Source organism: Sordaria macrospora, chromosome 6, assembly GCF_033870435.1.
Source record: "Sordaria macrospora chromosome 6, complete sequence".
Lineage (NCBI taxonomy): Eukaryota > Fungi > Ascomycota > Sordariomycetes > Sordariales > Sordariaceae > Sordaria > Sordaria macrospora.
In genome coordinates this window covers 1,470,378-1,490,824 of record NC_089376.1, presented here as the reverse complement: position 1 = coordinate 1,490,824, position 20,447 = coordinate 1,470,378, and the positions used below count along the sequence as shown (strand labels likewise).

General features: G+C 54.4%; 8 protein-coding genes across 8 annotated transcripts; 6 read left to right on the top strand and 2 right to left on the bottom strand.

Moving 5' to 3' along the window:
* The first annotated feature begins 1,542 nt into the window (after window positions 1-1,542).
* Window positions 1,543-4,720, top strand: SMAC4_06066 (CBS/PB1 domain-containing protein). Its single transcript, XM_003349323.3, has 2 exons — window positions 1,543-2,317; window positions 2,411-4,720. Exons 1-2 carry the CDS (start codon window positions 2,102-2,104, stop codon window positions 4,262-4,264), a joined length of 2,070 nt encoding a protein of 689 aa, XP_003349371.2. The 5' UTR covers window positions 1,543-2,101; the 3' UTR covers window positions 4,265-4,720.
* A 313-nt stretch (window positions 4,721-5,033) lies between these two features.
* Window positions 5,034-6,679, top strand: SMAC4_06065 (mitochondrial 37S ribosomal protein uS2m). Its single transcript, XM_003349322.2, has 3 exons — window positions 5,034-5,082; window positions 5,147-6,155; window positions 6,237-6,679. Exons 1-3 carry the CDS (start codon window positions 5,052-5,054, stop codon window positions 6,496-6,498), a joined length of 1,302 nt encoding a protein of 433 aa, XP_003349370.1. The 5' UTR covers window positions 5,034-5,051; the 3' UTR covers window positions 6,499-6,679.
* Window positions 6,680-8,396: 1,717 nt separating this feature from the next.
* On the top strand, window positions 8,397-10,282 carry SMAC4_06064 (uncharacterized protein). Its single transcript, XM_066090382.1, has 3 exons — window positions 8,397-8,525; window positions 8,610-9,393; window positions 9,480-10,282. The coding sequence occupies exons 2-3, from the start codon at window positions 8,683-8,685 to the stop codon at window positions 9,486-9,488; spliced, it is 720 nt and encodes a 239-aa protein (XP_065947450.1). The 5' UTR covers window positions 8,397-8,525; window positions 8,610-8,682; the 3' UTR covers window positions 9,489-10,282.
* Window positions 10,283-10,680: 398 nt separating this feature from the next.
* Window positions 10,681-11,784, top strand: SMAC4_06063 (uncharacterized protein; the record flags this gene model as incomplete). The annotated part of the gene is made up of 2 exons (XM_003349320.2): window positions 10,681-11,586; window positions 11,622-11,784. The coding sequence occupies 2 exons, from the start codon at window positions 10,681-10,683 to the stop codon at window positions 11,715-11,717; spliced, it is 1,002 nt and encodes a 333-aa protein (XP_003349368.2). The 3' UTR covers window positions 11,718-11,784.
* Window positions 11,785-11,853: 69 nt separating this feature from the next.
* On the top strand, window positions 11,854-12,666 carry SMAC4_06062 (uncharacterized protein; the record flags this gene model as incomplete). Its single annotated transcript, XM_003349319.2, has 1 exon — window positions 11,854-12,666. The coding sequence occupies one exon, from the start codon at window positions 11,854-11,856 to the stop codon at window positions 12,664-12,666; it is 813 nt and encodes a 270-aa protein (XP_003349367.2).
* Window positions 12,667-13,300: 634 nt separating this feature from the next.
* On the bottom strand, window positions 13,301-15,518 carry SMAC4_06061 (uncharacterized protein). Its single transcript, XM_003349318.2, has 3 exons — window positions 15,281-15,518; window positions 14,664-15,152; window positions 13,301-14,568 (listed from the first exon to the last, which is right to left on the bottom strand). The coding sequence occupies exons 1-3, from the start codon at window positions 15,324-15,326 to the stop codon at window positions 13,430-13,432; spliced, it is 1,674 nt and encodes a 557-aa protein (XP_003349366.1). The 5' UTR covers window positions 15,327-15,518; the 3' UTR covers window positions 13,301-13,429.
* Window positions 15,519-16,412: 894 nt separating this feature from the next.
* SMAC4_06060 (uncharacterized protein) lies at window positions 16,413-17,131 on the bottom strand (the record flags this gene model as incomplete). Its single annotated transcript, XM_003349317.1, has 2 exons — window positions 16,413-16,589; window positions 16,655-17,131. 2 exons carry the CDS (start codon window positions 17,129-17,131, stop codon window positions 16,413-16,415), a joined length of 654 nt encoding a protein of 217 aa, XP_003349365.1.
* Window positions 17,132-18,474: 1,343 nt separating this feature from the next.
* On the top strand, window positions 18,475-19,901 carry SMAC4_06059 (uncharacterized protein; the record flags this gene model as incomplete). The annotated part of the gene is made up of 3 exons (XM_003349316.1): window positions 18,475-18,539; window positions 18,623-18,692; window positions 19,269-19,901. 3 exons carry the CDS (start codon window positions 18,475-18,477, stop codon window positions 19,899-19,901), a joined length of 768 nt encoding a protein of 255 aa, XP_003349364.1.
* Window positions 19,902-20,447: the final 546 nt, after the last annotated feature.

Sequence of the window (20,447 nt, the reverse complement as noted above, 5' to 3'; positions counted from 1 at the left end):
CATTGATCATGATGCTCTTCAGGGCTTCAGGCACTTGGCTGGCATTTCCAGGTCCCCCGTTAGGGCAGCGTTTCAGCCTGTTCAGGTCTCATCGCAGTCCTAGGCATCCTGGTTGTGCTGGCTTCCAGGTTGCTTCCAGTGGCTTCCCGTCTCCGAATCGTCCATCCCGCGCGCGAGTCAAGGGTGGTTGGACCAGCGATGCGACTGTAAACAACGGTCCGGAAAGTAAAACTACACCACCACGAGATGACGGCGCCGTTGAGAATTGCACCACGAGGACGAGGATCGAGGATGGAGGGTCACCTCGTCCGTTGCGACTTTTTGTTTACATGTCTGCTGCTGAATGCCCCGGAAATGCCTGCCCGCACCCAAAGTACGGGCATGCCAGTCCAATGCATGTTAGATTACGCGCAGACCTCTGGCGCGAAACCTAAGGATCAAAAGGCAAGGAGAGCACCGTCCGACGCCTGAGTTGAAGAAGACAACGGAGCGCGGACAAGATACCTACAGGGCTGAGGTGGCATTGAGAAGGAATGGGTACGGTAAGCAGTGCAGGGGACCGGAGACTCAAGACTTGAGAAAGATCTTCTTATGTTTCGATGCTCTTCTCTCGTATTGGCGGGCTGCGAACATGTCTGTCTGTCGTTTCGAAGTGGTCATCGTCGTGGCACGATGAAGATTCCCCAACTCCGAGTGTGGGGTGCTGAGGTGCCTGTCCGTAGGAACCAGGCAGTGATAGCGGTATATGGATCACGCTGGTGGGTAGTAATATGAAACCGCAATATCCCGTGAATACTGCTACTTCCGTCGTTCATGATGACTTCGAGTTCGCTGGTTCATTAGATGCTTACCTTCAGTCATGAGTAGAGATGGTCTCAACCCGCCTCTCACAAAAGAAAATGGCTGTCTCAATTCCACCGGCGGAATCTCTTCACTTTCTTCACGTACGGTATGGCCGGCACTTTCACACGTGAAATCCCAGGAGGTTGGGGCTGATCACTGATTAGCATGTCTTTAACGAGATATAAATAGAAGCTCACCGTTCTTCGGTACCCGCAATCGCCCATGTAAATTATCTTATCATTGAATGAGCGGCCCCTTTCTTCAAAAACAATTGCCAAAGATTGTTCATCGCTTTCAGTTGCGGTGGTAAAACGAGTCTGACAGTGGCGGACAAGCCCAACATCACACCAACATCGAAGACTTCAAAACATGGCTCAATGGACAGCTGCATTCACCGTCACCGTTACAGAGAGCTCTCGGTAGTTCCATCACAACTCGCAGCACAACATCTAACATCCTGCTACGCCATTGGCTGTACCTTAGGCATGTGCTCACTGCAAGGGAAATATCGTCAATTTGCCGGTAACATGACCATCTTGTAAAAACAATAACAGCAGAGATTCGAGACATTTGACAGCTGCCGTTCAATTCCAGATAGGCGAAGACGGGCAAAAACAGGCCCCGCTATCGCCGAGGAAAATGGGATGCGGTCTCGTGAGCGCGCCCATGGTGGGGTAATCACACGCTCAAAACACTCTACTCAGTGGGTGGCATGGCCCGTGCTTTCCTATATTGGTGGTGCGGTAATGCGGCCACTAACAAGGGGTAACTTTCATTGCGGTTGCGGTTCTTGCGGTGCGCGCGCGGCGGTAACGACGGAAACTGCATCCAACATTTTGTGAAGGAGGCAATTGAATCGACTGACATCCATTGAGTGGGCGCGGCAATTCATTCGACGCACCCGGGCTTTCCTTCGTCGCTCAGTTCCTCACACTACATACTACAATCCTCGTCGTTCGTTCTCCGTGAGGTGACCCATTGGAACGACTCCCAGACACTCGGGGCTTTGCTTTTGCGACTGGCGACTGACAAGGTGTGATTCCGCTTCGAGTCATCTGAACACCTTATTGGACGACACCTAGCTCGGCCTTTTCTGGTCTCGTCGCAAATCGGTTCAGGTTCAGGGACCACGAAAAATCGTCACTTTGCGAAAGTCGAGCAACGGAACCAGCACCACACAACGACCGCTTGCCCGCTTGTTGCGTAGAAACAAACGATACCTCTACTGACAGTCTTGGTTGTCGAGCATCCCCTTATCATGTCGACCAATCCAGGTTCCACCATGCGCGGCCCCAGCCGTGCTGGTGGCAGCAGCGCCCAGCAACAGAATCGCAGCTCGACGCCCTACGGCCAGAACCACGCCGGCTCGGCCATCCCCCGCCCCGTCCTCGAAGCCAACCATGCCGCCCCCGGGAGTGAGGTCGGCTCTGCCTCCGTCAGCGTGAGCAGGCAAAAACAGTCCAAAAGAGATGAGGTGCGTGATCCCCGATCCAGACCTGTCACCGCCGATTGCCCCCTTCTGTTCTGATGAGGTTGGAGATGCCCTCTAACACCACTCTCGCGCCAGGCCATCCGCCGCAAGATGGAGAGCGATCTCTCCAAGAAAAAGCACCTTACCAGCCGAGCCCGTCATACCCGCAAAGCCCCTCCCGGAACCGTCCTCGCCCTCAAGCCGAGTCCCGCCCTCCAGATCAAGGCCGCGACCACCGTTTCCGAAGCCGCCCAGTTGATGGCCGCCAAGCGTGAAGACTGTGTTCTTGTCACCGATGACGATGAGAGAATTGCTGGTATCTTCACGGCCAAGGACTTGGCCTTCCGCGTCGTCGGTGCCGGACTCAAGTCCAACACCGTCACCATCGCCGAGATCATGACCAAGAACCCGCTGTGCGCTAGGACCGACACCAGCGCCACCGACGCCCTTGATCTCATGGTGCGCAAGGGCTTCCGCCATTTGCCCGTCATGGACGAGAACCAGGACATCTCGGGCATTCTCGACATCACAAAATGCTTCTACGACGCCATGGAGAAGCTGGAGCGCGCCTATGCCTCGTCCAGGCGGTTGTACGATGCGCTCGAGGGTGTTCAGTCGGAGCTCGGCACCAGCCAGCCCCAGCAGATTATCCAGTACGTCGAGGCCCTGCGATCCAAGATGTCGGGCCCGACCCTGGAGTCTGTCTTGAACGGCATTCCGCCGACCACGGTCAGCGTCCGGACCTCGGTTAAGGAGGCGGCCCAGTTGATGAAGGAGAACCACACCACGGCGGTCTTGGTGCAGGATCAGGGAGCGATTACGGGTATCTTCACCAGCAAGGACGTCGTCCTCCGTGTGATTGCCCCTGGCCTTGACCCTGCCACCTGCAGCGTGGTCCGCGTCATGACCCCCCATCCCGACTTTGCGCCCATGGAGATGACCATCCAGGCTGCGCTGAGGAAGATGCACGATGGCCACTACCTCAACCTGCCGGTGATGAACGATGCTGGCGAGATTGTCGGCATGGTTGACGTCCTCAAGCTCACTTATGCCACCCTCGAACAGATTAACACGATGGGCAGCGGTAGCGACAACGAGGGGCCTGCCTGGAACAAGTTCTGGCTTTCGCTGGACCACGAAACCGAGTCCATGGTATCGGGCGACGGCTCGCACCACCACACCCACCATGGGCCTAGATCGCTCATGTCGCCCGACATCGCTCGCAGCGAGCGCATTGTCGACAGCGTGGCGCCTGGTGACTCTGCGAGCCATGCCGGCATCGAGTCGCCTTCCCACAGTCAGCTGGGTGGTATCCAGGAAGTCAACCCCGCTGACATTCCCTTCCCCTTCAAGTTCAAGGCTCCCAGCGGCCGCGTCCACCGTCTGCAGGTGACAGCCTCCCACGGCATGGCTGAGTTTGTCGCTGCTGTCGCTGCCAAGCTCGGTGCTGAGGTGGAGGCGATTGGCGGTACCCCTGAGGTCGAGAACGGCAGGCTTTCCGGCGGATTTGCGCTCAGCTACCTCGACGACGAGGGCGATTCGGTCTCCATCACGACGGATCAGGATCTCCTCGAAGCCATTCTGCTTGCGCGTCACGGCCTTCGTGAGAAGGTCGACCTGTTCGTGCACGATCCCTCGGAACCTGCCATTTCCCACGCGCCTACGCCTGCGCCGATTATTGAGACGATCCCTGCCACACCCCCTGCTTCGTCGGTGGTTCGTGAGCGGAGAACAAAGAAGGTTGAGCAGGAGGAATCCGAGGAGGTTAGTGAAGAGGAGGAGCCCGTCCGTCGTCGTCCCACGCGCACGCGCACAATGTCTCAGCCACAAGAGCCGGCCCAGGTCATTGCTGGTGTCCCCAACGAGCTCCTTCTTCCGGGTGCTATTGTCACCCTGGCCGTTGTTATCGTTAGTGTGTTTACCATTTCGAGGTTGACCAGCAGCCGTTGAAGAAGCAGAAGAATTTTACATTTTTGGGTCGTATTGGTTTCTTGATTGGAGAGAAGTTAAAGCTTAGAGAAGATGATAAGACGAAAGCAGGTCTTATGAGTTTGATAGTGATGATTTGATGCAGCAGTGTGTTGTTAGTAAAGTTGTTAGTTGTTGGGCTTCGAGAGATTGTTGATAATGGGCTGCCCAATCCAAACAATTATTCTTCACATTTCATTCGCCTTTATTAAAAGGCGGAGATGCATAATTGAATGCAGGATGGGGAGAGCCGGGAACGGGGCCCTCATCTGCGAGTGAGAGATGGGAGAGGGGTTGGCCGGATTGGATTGATAGGTTACCGTAGAAACTCATGTACACAAAGCCTCGGATTAGGCATGAAGCTGCAACTACTACCCACTACCTCTAGAGTACGGACTGTATTATCAAAGCTTTGGTCTGTGAGAGAGCTTTCTTTTTTTAGATATTTATTTGTTTTGTTGAATTCCCGTCGTTTCTCATCTCAGCTTGGAAGAGATTGTGTGGGTTGATGCCGAGCCGCCCGTAGTACATCCCTCGCCGTAAACACGGTCGGCCACCGAGTGACCCCGGATTCCCGTAGTGGGGCCGTTCCAGCGCCTGGAGGAAGCCGCGCTATAGTGGATGGTGCAGTGATCCACGCCGGGCGGGCGCAGTGCCGAAGGTAATTGACGCACGGGCCACCGTCGGCCGTGTACCGTCCAGAAAAGTTGAGCAGCCGATTCACAACATCCTTCCCGACGACGATGTGTCCGACCCCAGCATTTCCACCATGATTGTTCGGAATATCGGCGCGCGGTTAGGTGTGTATTCTGGTCTCCTCCTTGTGCAAGCTAAATGATTGCAAGCTGACGTTCTCGCTTCTAGGCCGACGGGCCCTGGCCACTCCTCTTTCGCGGGCCTCTCTCCAGGCCCAATCGCCGCGATTCTACTCCCAGGACAACTTCACTGCGCCGCCGCCGCCGACGAACAACACCAGGAAGCAGGCTGCTGCCAAGACAGCCTTTGCCGAGCCGACCCTCGAGGAGCAGGCCGAGTTTTACGCCGAGAGCATCGAGCAACCCACTCCCGAGTTCGTCGCTTCTCCGTCCGCTGCCGCCGAGGCCTGGGGATCTTCCGGACCCTCCGCCACCGCTGCCGCCGAGACCGTTACAACATGGGACCCGACTCTCGTCGACGCGGAGGCGCTTAAGCTCAAGCAGGAAATCGAGGCCATCCCCGGCAACTACAAGCTCTTCAAGCAGACCAAGGCGCAAACGCAGAAGCTCGGCGCGGGCGTCGAGGTCCGCTACATCCCCGAGCAGTACCTCCGCAACCCGCCCTCGGAGGCGTCGCTTGAGGACCTCATGGCCGCCCAGGCCCACATGGGCCACAACACCTCGCTCTGGAACCCGGCCAACGCGCGCTACATCTACGGTGTGCGCCAGGGCATCCACATCATCTCGCTGGAGACGACATCCATCCACCTGCGCCGCGCCGCCCGCGTCGTCGAGGAGGTCGCCTACCGCGGCGGCCTGATTCTGTTTGTCGGCACCCGTCCTGGTCAGCGCCCCATCGTTGTGCGCGCCGCCGAGATGGCCAAGGCCTGCCACCTGTTCACCAAGTGGAGGCCCGGCACGATTACCAACCGCGAGCAGCTGCTGGGAGGTGTTCCGCTGACGGTGGTGGACGAGCTCGATCGCCCCCTCCAAGGGTTCGAGGACCATCTGCACGACCGCAGACCCTTGGCACCCGATCTCGTTGTCTGCCTGAACCCCAAGGAGAACATGACCCTGTTGTACGAGTGCAGCTTGGCCAAGATCCCGACCATTGGTATCATTGATACCAACACCAACCCGTCGTGGGTTACTTACCAGATTCCGGCCAACGACGACAGGTAAGGAAACCACCTACACTTAATGCGTGTGATGCTTATGTTGCAGTGCGTTGCTGACATTTCATGATTCTATTACAACAGTTTGCGAGCAACCGCCCTCATCAGCGGCGTCCTCGGCCGCGCCGGTGAGCATGGCCAGAAGCGCAGACTCGAAGCGGCGCAGCGCGGCGTGGTCACATGGAAGACGCCCGCCGACGTGCAGGGTTATTTTGAGCTGGCGGAGACGCGGGCGGCCGACGCCCGGAAGAGACGGGCACAGGACAACAGCGTGGCTGTGCAGAAGGAGAAGGATACCTTCTTGAGCGAGGATGCGCTCAGGGCCATGTTTGCTGGTGGTGTATAAGGAAGACCTCGCTTATGGAAAAAGGAAATGTGGAAATCTGTATTATCATGGCACTGCCCTACCGACCGCGAGAGAGAGAGAAACCAGACCTGGGCCCTTGTGTGCAAAACAAGCATATGTGAAAGGGGTTTGTTGTAGAATAGCATCTTTATTGTACTATATACCGAAATACCTTAGTCTTTGCAAAACGATGAAATGGGATGGGATGTGAGATGAGATGGGTTGGAGAGGCGAGTGAGGGTTGAGTTTCGGTACCGTATCAACTCAGTTTATATCGGTAGACTCCAGGTCAGACCGTTCGGCAACGCAGGGTGATTTATAGCTTTGCCATTTGCTTTTACGTAGGTATGCAAGTGGAACTGGCAGACGTTCAGCCCTACAAGGAAGATCCGCACGATTACCTATCGTACCGTATAATTTCCGGGGATAGATTTTCAACTTCCTTCAAAATTAGGCATAATCTGTCTGTACACTTGAGGCACCTCTGTGATAACATCTGCTCGAATTCCCTTCTTAAACCCAGACCCTAAGGCACGTGCATGGATTCTGTCTGTTAGCCCTTGGAACTTGAAAACCTATCCCCTCAGAATTATACGGTACTGCGCCTGAACACCTTGCCTAGAGGTATGCAGAGGTACATTCTGGAGAATGTCCTTGCAAAGACAGGAGAGTGGGAATTCAAGATGGCCGTGACGTGTGGTTGTCTTTGCAGTATGCCATGGTGCAGTAGAGGTAGGTATAAATCCGTGCTTCTGAGACGCAAACATGATAGTGGTGGGCTAGTGTTGTAGATAGCATTTCACTAACAGCGTGAGTGGATGTATACCTCAATACAGACGTATACTGCTTCCTATACCTCGATGTTAAGAGCGAGCGTCTTGAACATTGCGCAGCGTGTTGGGCTGATGTGTCAAGCATGTAGCAGAGAAAGGAAATTGCTTGAACCAAATCCCGGATTCTGTATAAGTCAAGTCTTTTCGATATGGAAGGCAGGACGCGGCACGTCACTCGACGAGCTTGTTCGCTCCTGCTTCACGACTCGGGATCTTGACGCTTATGAGGAAGGAGCTGCGAAGACGGCTGAGTTGATGATGATGACTAAGCAGCCAGCGGACACATCCAATTCAACCGAGAGAAAAAAAGAGTCTCTTTCATTCGGCTCTCAGACATCCTCTCCTCTTTTTGTTCCCCAATGAGCACAAATCATCACCAGAGCCGAATATTTCAGAACGACGGGGATCCAACCCAAACGCCCTTATCAGATTTGCCGCCGCCGCCCACACCACACCGCACCACCCAGTCGATTACCCGCGTTACACACGGGGAAAGAACGGCGGCTCGTCGTGCTCAGAGCTGCCACGGCGCGTTTATTCAGTCACGTCAAAAACAACTCGCATGCTTGTCGTTACGGTTCCTGTTGTACCTTGGTGGCCGGTGCACGACAGCAAGTGACAAGACAAGACGAGACAGGACAAGATCAAAGACAAGCCGGTGATTGGTGTGGTCCAACATTGGCGGACATCGGGCACGCCTCGGAGTGTCCATCTACCTACAAAGTCCATACCGTCAGTGCGACTCCCCGGTCCCGTCCCTAGTTTTTCTTCGGTCCCTCGTCTTCGAGCGGGAATCAGAGTCCGTCCCCGAGGATTTGGGCTGTGAGGTGGGGCTGAGGGGGTGTACCGCCCCGGCCCTTCGTTTTCGGTCAAGACACTTCGTCACATCCGCTACCCGCACGAAATTACCGGATCTCGGCCGCGGTCACGGCCCCGCTTTCCCGCTTTCCGAGCCGAGTTCCGATACGGATTCGAACTTATCGAACTATCGGAAGCTATCAACCGACTATCCGGTTTAGTCTTGGTTACTTCGCCCCGCCGCGTATCTACATACGATATACTTGTGCTAGGTGGCCCGATTTGGACGCCTTGGTCTTCTATATATCTCGCACTCGCACACACACTTGCTTATACGACGAGATTTCTGTCCTTTTTGCTTCAACTAGCTTTGAATAGTTGTCATTTGTTTTACAAGTGCGTATATTCTAACTACGAGCATTTTTATCTTAATAAAATGCACCTTTATCCTTGGATAAGGTGGCTAACACCAATTGGCAGGAGGCATATTTGACATCTCCAGGGAAAGAGGTCTTTTCAACCTTTCGGATCAATAGACTTGCTGCAAGACAAGATGCCGGCCATTCTTGACGACCCCTCGGCCGGAACCATCCACCGCGTCTCTGGAGCGGAGCCCTTTCCCGACCCTGCTCACCCTTCCTTCCCGGACACCATTGTCCCTCGCCATGTGACTCTGCGGGATCGCACGACGGTAGCTACCGTTGTCCCCTTCGCCTCGCGCCATCAAGTGCCCGATTCCCTGCTGCACTATCTCCATGATCAGTTCAACAATGAAATTGAGGGTGGCGACACCTACCCCATGATGGACCCCATGGAGTTCGACAAGTTCGCCGACTACTGGCTCCAAAACTTTGCTGGCATCATGCTTCTCGGCGAAATCAAGCGCCCCGAGGACATTGTCGACAACCAGAACTGGCCGACGGACTGCCTGGGCACCTTCTACATCAAACCCAACTACCCTGGCCGCAGCAGCCACATTTGCAATGCCGGTTTCATTGTGACGGATACCTCCCGTAACCGTGGTGTCGGTCGTCTCATGGGTGAGACCTACCTGGACTGGGCACCCAAGCTGGGCTACACGTACTCGGTCTTCAATCTGGTTTACGAGACCAACGTGGCGTCGGTCAAGATCTGGGACGGCTTGGGCTTCAAGCGCATCGGCCGTGTCAAGGGGGCCGGCAACCTCAAGAGTTACCCGGACCAGCTGGTGGACGCCATCATCTTTGGCCGGGACTTGGGCGACGCGGACGGTAACGAAGAACTTGTGAGTGAAGAACGTTTCGACAAGATCAAGTACTATCTGCAACACGCCCGCTATCCTCCCGGGGCTGACCGAGCCGAGAAAAGCAGGCTTCGTAGCGCCGCAACTCACTACAGGCTACTCGAAGGCGGCGTCCTCATGCTCAAGGACAGGGAGGTCATCTCAGACCCGCGCCGCCAGTACAAGATCGCGACAGAGGTGCACAACCAATCGCATGCGGGCATCAACAGGACTACGGCCACTATTACGGAGCGTTACCACTGGAGTCGCATTAAGGACGTTGTCTCTGATGTTATTAGGAATTGTTCTGAATGCAAAGAACTGGGAAAGTCTTCATTGCCATCCGCGTCCCAAACTCGGCAGCAGCAGGAGCAGCAGGAGCAGCAGCAGCCCCTACTTCAGCCCCAGTTACCCAATATCATATCGCCTCCATTGTCTAATGTCGTGACTCCAACGTCCAGTGGCATAAAGCGTCCGAATCCTAGCCCGCCTCTTAATCCCAGCAACTCCAAGCGACCAACACCCACCCGATCTCCTGGTTATGTTACGGCTGGTGATACTGTCACCATCGGTGATCAGCCCAGATCGCACCCTATACCTGCCTTGCCGCCCGAGCCACCATCTCACATAGATCTCTTTACTGCCACATCGCATCAATATAATCAGAGCCATTCGCAGTTTACTGATGCCAGCGGTCACCAAATCTCCATCTTGACATCCCCTTCTCCCGGCCCTCCCCTGCAGGTAACCCCTGATACAACAACGAACCTAGCCACCGTTCAGCATAATCCCTTTACTCGTCACACGCAGGCGCATGAAAGTCCGATGCTGCCACATCATCCTTCCCCTCCTCCTCCGCATCATCACCATCAATATCTATCTCCTTACCCTCCGCACCCGCATCCTGAACGGCAACATCACTCTGAACCAGCACCTTCCCATTATCACCAGTCTCACCATCCACACGTTTCCTTGCCCCCTCTTATCAATCCACAAATTATACGCCAACCAGGTCCATCGTCTGCGCGAAGAGCCACAGCCCATCACCACACCTTAAGCAACCATGGACAAGTCCATAACGAGCAAGACTACACAGAGCATCACCAGCCTCAGATACATCAGTCATTGCACCATCGCCATCCTCTTCATCCGCCACCACAGCATATGCAGACGCCGACGCTTTACACCAGCTATGGTGAACAAATCCACCCGGGCTATCCCCAGACTAGACACCACCCTCGACCTGACCCGTCCCATGGCGCTGATGCTCAGCATTATCCTCAAGAAGCAATGAGAAATGTTCCTATGGAAACTCCTAGCCATATCATGCTGCAGCATGATTCACACCATCTGCAGTATCCGCCCTACCAATACCCGCAATCGCAGCAGCAGCATCCCCAGCAATTGCATCAACACCATCCCCATCAGCAGCCGCAGCAACAGCAGGCTCAACAGCATCAAAGCCCTAGGCAATTGCATCAACACCAGCAGCAGCGCCACGCCGGTGGCGCCTCTTCTGCGTCCGAACCTGATAACGATTCGGATACGTTCCAGGCGCTGTTGACTGTGGCGGGTACCGAAGCTGTTGGGATAGGGATGGGTAGGAGTGACCATAACGAACGTGGTCATCCTGATGGACGTGTTGGTTACTATGATCCAGTTCAGGAGCTTGGATCTGGGAGACCTGACATTGGAAGAGAATATGACAGGGGGGATCAACAGGCCGGGAGTAGTGGTGGTGGACAAGTCGGGGGGTACGGAAGTCTTATAAGTGCTAGAAGCGGCTCGGGAATGGAGCAAGGTGATAGTGAAGCAGAGCGACATTTTGGACAAGATGGCAGGCACGGAACGGGGCCGGGGTCATTGTCGGGAAGAGACCATCAAATGGACGAGGATGGCATGGCAGTGGCAGCGGTAGACGATGAAGCGATTGATCAGGACTTGGATATGTTGATCGAAACAAGCAGTGGGGATGAGGACGACAAGGGTCAGAATGAGTACCAGAACGCCGCCGCAGAAAGGTCAAGTAGATACACGCCTATCATGGAAAGCGTAAGAGAACAGCAGCTGATCTCCAGCGCCAGCGCCAGCGCCAGCGCCAATGGTGATGTGGAAATGGCCACAGATAGCGCTCTGGGTTCGCGTTTCACAAGCATCAACAACAGCGACGGGAACGGCCAGCAAGGATCAGAAACAGTAGGAGCAAGTACAGGAGCAACAAGAGCCACCAGTATTTCTTCTACAAGTACATGGAACGCCATCAACAACAACAACAACAACAACAACAACAACAACAACAACAACAACAACAACAACAACAACAATAACAACAACAACAACAACAACAACAACAACAACAACAACAACAACAACAACAACAACAACAACAACAACCGGCGAAGAAGCTCAAGCCCACACTCAGATGGAGCGGAAGAGCCAGAACGTGACGATAATGATGTTGAGATGGCTTTGAACGGAGATCCGGACGAGTACGATGAGGACAACAACCGGGATCAGACTCAAGATCAGACCCAGGATCAGGACCAGGGCCGACATCAGGATCGAGACCAGGACGATCTAGGCTTACCTGGAGATAACATGGATATGGCTGAGGAAAATACCTTGGAACACGAACACCACCACGACGGCCAAGAGCAAGATCGGGATCAAGATCAGGATCAGGATTGGCAAGAACGTGTCAACAATCATACTGATATCGGTGCTTATGATCCTGATCACAATGTCGGTCCAGATGCAAATCCAGATGCAGATCCAGATGCAATGGACACGACAAGGACGAAAAAAGCAAAAACCACCCCCAAAACAATTCCCAGGACAGGTACAAGCACAGGCACAGGAACGCCCGCTCTACCGGCGCCGGCGGGCGCAGCGACAACGAACCCCGAATCAGGACCAGTAGGCCCAAGCTCAGGGAAAGATTTTTTGAGATCAAACGAGAGGGATACAGTGATGGATGGCAGTGGTGGCATCAGTACTCGTAATGGCGATGGGAGTGGAGGTGGGGGTGATCATATCGATAAGGAGGAGAAAAGTGATGGAACTGGGGGTGGCAGTTCTGGAGCAACAGCCAGTGGAAGTGGTGGAGGTGGAAGCGGGAGTGGGAGTGGGAGTGTGAATGGTGGGAGTGCGAATGGTGGGAGTGTAAACGGGAGTGTAAACGGGAGTGGAAGTGGAAGTGGAAGTGGAAGTGGAAGTGGAAAGATGGACGTAAGCCACTTGCTTTCCGGAGACGATGATCCAGAAGGCAACGAGTGAGTCATCATTTCTTTGGGAAGTATCAATATCGAGAGCAAAAGAAACACTGGGTTTCCTCGGTGTCGTTGATTTGTGCTTGCAAAAACGGCCACAACGGTCACAACAGCCACAGCGGCCACAACGATCACTACGGCAACCGCCGTCTCCTCTTGGAGGAATCGTCGATCAAACGATTTTTGTATATGCATACATGATATTTTATATTTTGGTCGATAGAGTGCACGATAGAGTACATACATATAGAGAAAGAAGAGTTTCATCTTTTAAACTGTATTGTATGGCATTGATCAATGCTAACATGGCAATGAGTAAGACATAGACCTAGAATTAGACTTGTTGAAGGAATCGCGGACGCTTATTAGTATCAATATAGACATAAAGTTTTGACGGTTGATAGAGTACGGTAGAGATTCCATAAAGTACGTGGAAAGAAAAGCTTTATCAGTTTTTAAATGAACACCTTTCTTAGTTTGTCAATGCTTTCGATATTACGTACGAACGGCGGTCCTCCTTACGAAACATCATCGAAGGGAGAGGTACCGAGCCTAAGCAAGGCCAGCATGGAACGCTGAGCGACGTTCGTACATCATGGATGGAATCATGTCACCGAAATCTACCCAACTGCAGACATCGTCCAGAACAGCTTGACAGTATCATTTGTACAGGTATATTCCCAACAAACCTACACTATGCCATCTATATTACGTTGGTTATCATCTCCTTTAACTTGACAAGACCTTTGTTTCGTTCCCGTGCCCCCAATCTACCGCCTAGGCATGCCACGACCCCTTCCCCTCAAAGCCCTCTGGGCCGCGCCGGGCGGCAATTTCTGGCCAGGGGCCTGTGGCGCCTGGCTCTCCTCGTTCCTGATGGTCTCGTCCACGCCGAGAATGAGGCAAGCCGCCTCGGTGGCCGCCTGGAGGGCGTTGATCTTGACGAGCGCGGGCTCCCAGACGAAGCGCTCCATCATGTCGCAGACGCCCTCGTTGGTGAAGTCGACGCCGGCCCACGTGTTGCCCTTGCGGTGCTCGACGCGGAGCTTGTTGAGGATGTCGGTGGCGTCGAAGCCGGCGTTGTCGCACAGCTGGCGGGGGATGATCTCGAGGGCCTTGGCGAATGACTTGATGATGGCCTGCTGCTTGTGGGCCACGTCGCGGTCGGCGAAGCGGTGCAGGTAGGCAGAGATCTCCATCTCGACGGCGCCGCCGCCGCCGACAATGGTCTTGTTGCGGATGGCGCGCTTGACGATCATGATGGCGTCGTGCAGGGAGCGCTCGACCTCGGCAATGAACTGCTCTGCGCCGCCGCGCAGGACCAGCGTGCACGTCTTGGCCGACGGGCAGTCCTCGAAGAAGTTGAAGCGCTCGCCGCCGATCTGGCGCTCCTCAAAGGTGCCGCAGGTGCCCAGGTGCTCGGGCAGAATGTCGGAGCAGGTGCTCTGGATGGTGGCGCCCGTGGCCTGGACGACACGCTCCATATCCTCCGAGGTGACGCGGCCGGCGCAGAAGATGTCGCGGTCGGCAAAGTACTGGGTAGCCAGATCGCCGATGGGCAGCTTGGACAGCACAACCTTAGCGCCTGTCGCGTGGACGGCCTCAAGCTTCTTGTAAATGATCTGCCACTCGGCGTCGACGATGGCCTGGTACTCGGAAACCTGCTCGACGCGCACCTCGGCATTGTCCTTCTCGGCCTTGAGCTCGAGCTCGACGTTAAGGCAGCAGATCTTGGGGTTCTTGAACGACTTGGGCTGTTGCTCGAAACCGGCGTACGAGAAGGTCTTCTTGAAGGCGACACCGTTGACGAACAGCGAGTCGGTCAGGGAGCCGCCGGGGATCTTCTTCATGCCTATTAACTTTTCGTTGAGGTCTTCTTGGTCGAGGGAAAGGACGGCGTCGACAACCACTGCGCACAGGCGGGGTATCTGTTAGTACTAGCACTCGTATGTAAAGTGTGTGTTTGCGACATTGGTTATGCTGGCTGGCTGGCTGGCTGCTTACTCTCTGTGAAGAACTCGGTGTTTCTCTTGATGAGCTTGCTAGTCATGGCGGTGGCGGCCAACTTGCTGAGGGTCTCGCGGCGGTTAGCCTCGTTGGTGTTGATGGCAATCTCCTTGATCTTGTTGACAGCCATGGTGGAGGCCCTCCTCAGGCCCTTGATGATGATCTGTGAGCTGACACCCTGTTCAACATGTTCCTTGATCTCCTTGAGGATCTCGCCGGCGAGCACGACGACCGAGGTGGTGCCGTCGCCGACTTCGGCATCTTGTGATCGGGCAATGTCGACGAGGATTCGGGCGGCAGGGTGGACAATGTCGAGGAGCTTCATGACGGTGGCGCCATCGTTTGTGATGGTCTGCCTGCCGTTCTCATCCACCATTAATAGGTCACCGCCATAGGGACCGAGTGTCGACTTGATGGTGGCCTGGACGGCGAGACAGGCGTTGATGTTGGAGATGATCTGGGGCTTGCCCTGCGAGGTATCGGTGCCTGTAGTGGGAAGAGGGTGGTGGTTGTCAGTTTGCGATCGATAATGACCTTGAGGATAAAAAAAGGGGGGGGCCAAGGAGAGGGCAGGACGGCGGAGGAGGGGACCATGGAGGGGCTCGCTGACTGACCCTCTTTCAGGACAATGATGGTCGGTGTTTGGCCTCCGAAAGACATGATGGAGAGGAATTAAAGCTCGGAATAGTAAAGACCAAGCAACGGCGGAGCTTCAGGAACAAGGGCGCAAAGCGGGAGAGAATATGTTGATGTTAAGACTTGAAGTTTGATGTTGTGAGGCTCGTGCAACTGGGTCGGGCGTGGGTCTTGGCGCAGAGCTCCAGAAAAATATCGATGGACGGGACTTTGATGGGACTGAGCTGGAGGTAAGGAGGTGGTGGTGGTCTGGCCTTCCACTTTGCTGGCTGCAGTGCTGTGCTGTACAGAGGGACTCCATTCCTGTAGGGGGCACCTTCCTACCCACCTACATAGGTAACAGCGGGGCAGCAAGCTCGCGGGCGGTCACAGTGACAGCCAGCAGTAGTGCAGTACATGTACAGCCGCAGGTACCTAGGTACCTGGGTACAACAGGCGGCCAGGCTCCATGGATCCTCCGTTGACTGAATTGAATGCATGGACCCCAAGAGCCGAACGGTCCAAGCTCCCATTTAAAGTGGAAGCAATCCCACTTTCTGTTCCCTTCCAGTTCCATTCGGTTTCCATGTCTTGAATCTTCTTCCTCATCAGCTGTCTGTTCTGCTCCAAAACCTCTGACCGCCCGTCACATTTCCATTGCCGTCCATTTCACTCTTGCGCTTGTCTGCCTCCCCTGAAAACAGGTCCCACCAACCCCACCATCACGTGCACAGTCAAGTGACCCCCTTTGAACGTCACTTCATCAATACATGTCCGACACTCGATGGTCACTGTCAGGCAAGTTTACAACCACCATGTTGTTTCCATCTTGTTGTTCATTTTTCTACTTGACGGCTGGCTGGGCTATTTATCCATGTTACATTTATGCTGTTTTTCTTGTCTACCCGTCCGCTTTACGGCTCAGTAGCCACGCCTATTGTGCTGCTATTCCGGGCGAATATCAGGACCCGTCCCCAACACCGCAACGCCTGCTCGTGTTGAACGATGCATCCATCACTGCTCGGATGCCGTCCACTCAAACTCTAGGGTCAAAATGACTCTCCGGTTGCTCCTTCAGTGCGGCCAAGCGTGGTTGCCGATGTCCAGCCCGAGGGAATCCAGTTAGGCCGCTTATCCGGTGATGCGCGACTCAAGGTCAGTAAGGCGACGAAGCACCCACACGCAGATAGTGGCCGACCCAGCAATGTGAAGTACCTCCAGCAGAAAGTGGAAGAAGAAAAGGCCGTTGTTGCTGCTGGATTCGGTGCCCAACTCCTCGAGACCTGCCTCGACTGAAGCGATGCGTGACTTCAGGCCAGCGAGGTATCCAGCACCAAAAAGCAAAAAGCAGCTAAAGCAGCAGTCAGACGAACCTCCAGCGAAACGCCGAGGTTGGTCGAGACGTTATGCTTCTGGTTCGCGAAGGACGGCTTCTGCTCCTTGGGCTTCTCCTCGAGCTTCGCGTCCTTGGGCTTCTCGTCCTTGGGCTTTTCCTCGTGCTCCTCCTTGGGCTTCACTTCGGTCTTTATCACGGCAGAGTCGGTACTTGGTTTCCACCTGTCGCTCGACAGCATATGGGATATGGGCAAAAGGCGAGGAAAGGGACGGGGGGAAGTGCCACGAAGACGATACTCTGGCAGTGTCAGACTTGCCTTGCTTCCGAAATCATTTTCTTCCTCAGGACGGCTCTCGACATCGCTATCTTCCAGTTGATGCTCTGGGTAGTGAAGGCTGTCGCTATCACTGTCGTCTGTGTGCTCGCGGAATTTGGCTATATCCGATTCCAGAGCGACCCGCTCTGCGAGTTGCATACGCTGCGGACGCGGAGTCGTGCCTCCGGTAGACTTCATGGCTGTCTGCTTGTAGCGTCCCGGCATTTAGGGCGGTGGTTTGCGGTTGTTTTTGGCCGACTCGTCAATGGCAGTACTTTCATTCAGCAAAAACGAGGATGGGGAGGAGATGGCGGGGTAGATATTTGAACGGCTACCCTAATGCGAGACTAGTGTCAGTGACACATCCAGCTGCCTTTTGGAAATTGTACTCTTTGTCCCATGGATCCATTCCACTTGGAGTCTCGGACAACCTGAAGCGGCAAGGGTTTTTATGCCAGTGGTTACCGCAGGCGGAACCTTGGTGCGCTCTCCCACGACTTTGCCGTGTTGCGGAAGAAAGCATAAATCAAAATCAACATAGGCACATATGCTCTCGAAGTGAAATTTAGCTTGGAGCCACATTGCACCAGCTTCTAGTCCATCAACAGCAAGAAGACAGTCTGCAACCTGTTTGTTCCTGCTCACTTCTTCACTTCACAAAGTACACCTTCCCCTGGCGAGAATTTCAACAGCTTGTTGCGTCACACCTTGCAACCTGGGAACTGGGTTCTGAACAGCGACGCCCAAGGTCCTCCAACACTTCCCTTTCCCGAGTGGCTGAGCGGGGTGGCTCTCGTCACCTGGTGGCAGGTGTGGCACTTTCGGATGGGCCCAGAATCAACATTCACCATTCTGCATACCGCCCCGACTTCTCATACCATCTTCACGTCCTTCACTGGCCCGCTCCCCGCGCTGCGTCAACTTTGCCTGGTGTACTTCCACCCCCCTCTCCAGCATGAACTCAGTGGTCAGTTTACGCCCAATTCCCAGCCATATCATGTCCAGAAGACATTAATCTCGTGCAGTTGCCTCTATTGAATAGCGGTCGGTTTTTATCCGGCTGAGAACCGACCACTGGAGCGTGATTAAGCCAGTTTGTGTGAACTCGTCTGGCTGTTGTCGATGTATCTTTCGTCACAGCACCGCGGCGCAACCGGGCGGTGACTGAAGCGCCAACACCTGCCGCCGCTGTTGCCTTCACCTCGCAAGCAAACACCACAATCTTGGCCCACTTTTCCACGGTTCGTCCCATCTCGAGATAGCTTTTGGCTTGCTATTGTTCATTTCCCTTCACGCTGCGAGTGCTATTCTGGGTGGGTCCCCAGATCAGCCTTCTAGTCCATTATTTAAACCTCCCCTCCCACCCTTCTCCTCACCACCCTTCTCCTCACCACCCTTCTCCTCACCACCCTTCTCCTCACCACCCTTCTCCTCACCACCCTTCTCCTCACCACCCTTCTTCTTGAACTTCTACCTTGCCACCTCAAGTCTTCGCAAGACCATCAACTCTGTCAAAACCCACATCAACAGCAACAACCAACATGGGCTATAACAATAACTCCGCCCTCACCAGCACGAGAAGAAGCGTGCGAGAACGCAAGAGCGGGTAAGTTGTCACTTTACGTCTCCTACCATTACACTCATTCATCTTCCTCCATATCACCATCGCTACACAGCAATCGCTGACAGGTGTCGATTACAGGCTGATCAGCACGAGACTGCTGAGGGCAGCAATGGCGTCGCAGGTTCATCCTCCGAGGTAGGTCCATTTTGTCCAGCCCAGTTTCTGTTCCAGTCATACGCCATCGTTCTCTTATAATGCTGCCAAGCCGTCCGTGGGATGTTGAACCGAGACTCGACCACATGCCCGCCGCCGGCCTGGGACTCTTAGTGCCTGGGTCGGGTTCAAGTTCGCGGGGGAGTCAGTTTTCAGAATGCAAAAGGAGTTTCTGCCTGGGGGGCCCCGTCGGCCTGTTTCATCGGATACGTCGTCCGACAAACGTCACGCGGCTCCAGCTCTACAACTTTCATGTTGTCATCTGAACCCAGAGTTGTCCCACGGCGCATCACCGGGCTCATACGTACTGGTCGGCGACATGCGCTTGGTCAGCGTATTGTCGGGTTGGGGAGCTTTGACTTGCGGCTGAAATGACGCTCAGTAGGTCGGCATCTGTGGAATTGAGTACCTTTCGTCGACCGGCCTGGTGATGCAGTTATTACAGCTGGACAGATTCTGGTTCCGTTTTGTTCCTATTGCCCTATGGTCTACTCAGCTTGTGTCCCATCATGCTGATTGGACCTTCTTTTTTTTTTTTCTTTTTTTTTTTTTCTACAGGACGTCCAGGACGGGCTGGTCACCGCTGTCGGGCACCTCGACCTCAAGGCGGTCATGCAGGCCGCCGACAACCTGACCGCCAAGGTCAATCAGCAAGCTTTCAGCATCAGAAATAACGAATTTCAAATCGGCAAGCAGGGTGCCACCATCAAGGACCACGCAAACAAACATGACGCCCAGTTGCACAGGATTGATCGTGTCGAGACAAAGCTGAGTGACGTCGACAGCAAGGTCAAGGCGGCGGTCGAGAAGGACAGTGGCAACAACGTCCGCATCGGACAGCTCGAAAGGCACGTCCAGAGAGAGAACAAGTCTCTCTGGGAGGCTCTGACGGGTGAGACGCTCAAGTCGAAGCAGCTGAATCAAGTACAGAAGGGCTTGACGACAACTACAAGCAATTTGGCGGCGACCCAATACAGGTTGGGGACGACTGACAGGAACTTGGCGGCGACTAACCAGGCGCTGGGGACGACTAGAAAGGAGTTGAGGGCGAATAGTGACAAGGTGGCCTCGATGGAGGCAGAGTTGGCGGCGACTAGGAACGAGACAGCCTCGATGAAGGCACAGTTTGAATTCTTGAAGCAGCGCTTTGAGGCGCTCGAGGCTGTCGGTGTCTCCCACATGGAGGATTGAATGAACGGACGAGTTGCGGTATTGTCGGCTTGTCGCGATTGTTTTTAGGCTGCTTAGCTTGGCGTTGTTCGAGATATACCCCCCATGTTTCTTCATCATTGTGTGCCTCAGAAGACTTAGTCAAGCAATCAGCCACCGAGAGATTGCTGAATCGCAGCAGACTGTTTTCCAATCTTGTTTTTGTTTCCTTTGCTCTTGGTGCTTCATTTTATATGTTGTTTGTGAACTTGGTCTCGGGTCGGCTTGTTTCATGTCTCACGGGTTTGGTGCTTGCCTGGTGCGGCATCGTGACGGGCTAGGTACGAGGATCGTGATTTTACATGGACATCGAAGATCGTTGACAGAGATGTTGGGCTGTTCATATGATCGCTCTCGAGAGGCTGACATTGTTAAAGAGATATCAAAGGCAGCAATACCTGGATCTCTTTGCCTCCGGCCATGATTACCCGAGAAAGGCTTGCTGGTTACGGTGCAGTATGAAGGAAGTGAGATCAGAAGCATGAAAGTAGCGGAGAGATTCAGAAATGGTTTCATGGAGCCTAGCAT

Coding starts and splice junctions, on each gene's coding strand:
- SMAC4_06065 (XM_003349322.2), top strand. CDS start 5,052: ATGATTGTTCGGAATATCGGCGCGCGGTTAG. Junction 5,083..5,146: donor GAATATCGGCGCGCGGTTAG/GTGTGTATTCTG, acceptor TCTCGCTTCTAG/GCCGACGGGCCCTGGCCACT. Junction 6,156..6,236: donor ATTCCGGCCAACGACGACAG/GTAAGGAAACCA, acceptor CTATTACAACAG/TTTGCGAGCAACCGCCCTCA.
- SMAC4_06064 (XM_066090382.1), top strand. CDS start 8,683: ATGCCGGCCATTCTTGACGACCCCTCGGCCGGAACCATCCACCGCGTC.
- SMAC4_06066 (XM_003349323.3), top strand. CDS start 2,102: ATGTCGACCAATCCAGGTTCCACCATGCGCGGCCCCAGCCGTGCTGGT. Junction 2,318..2,410: donor AACAGTCCAAAAGAGATGAG/GTGCGTGATCCC, acceptor CTCTCGCGCCAG/GCCATCCGCCGCAAGATGGA.
- SMAC4_06061 (XM_003349318.2), bottom strand. CDS start 15,326: ATGTCTTTCGGAGGCCAAACACCGACCATCATTGTCCTGAAAGAGG. Junction 15,153..15,280: donor CATCATTGTCCTGAAAGAGG/GTCAGTCAGCGA, acceptor TTCCCACTACAG/GCACCGATACCTCGCAGGGC. Junction 14,569..14,663: donor CACCGAGTTCTTCACAGAGA/GTAAGCAGCCAG, acceptor GCCTGTGCGCAG/TGGTTGTCGACGCCGTCCTT.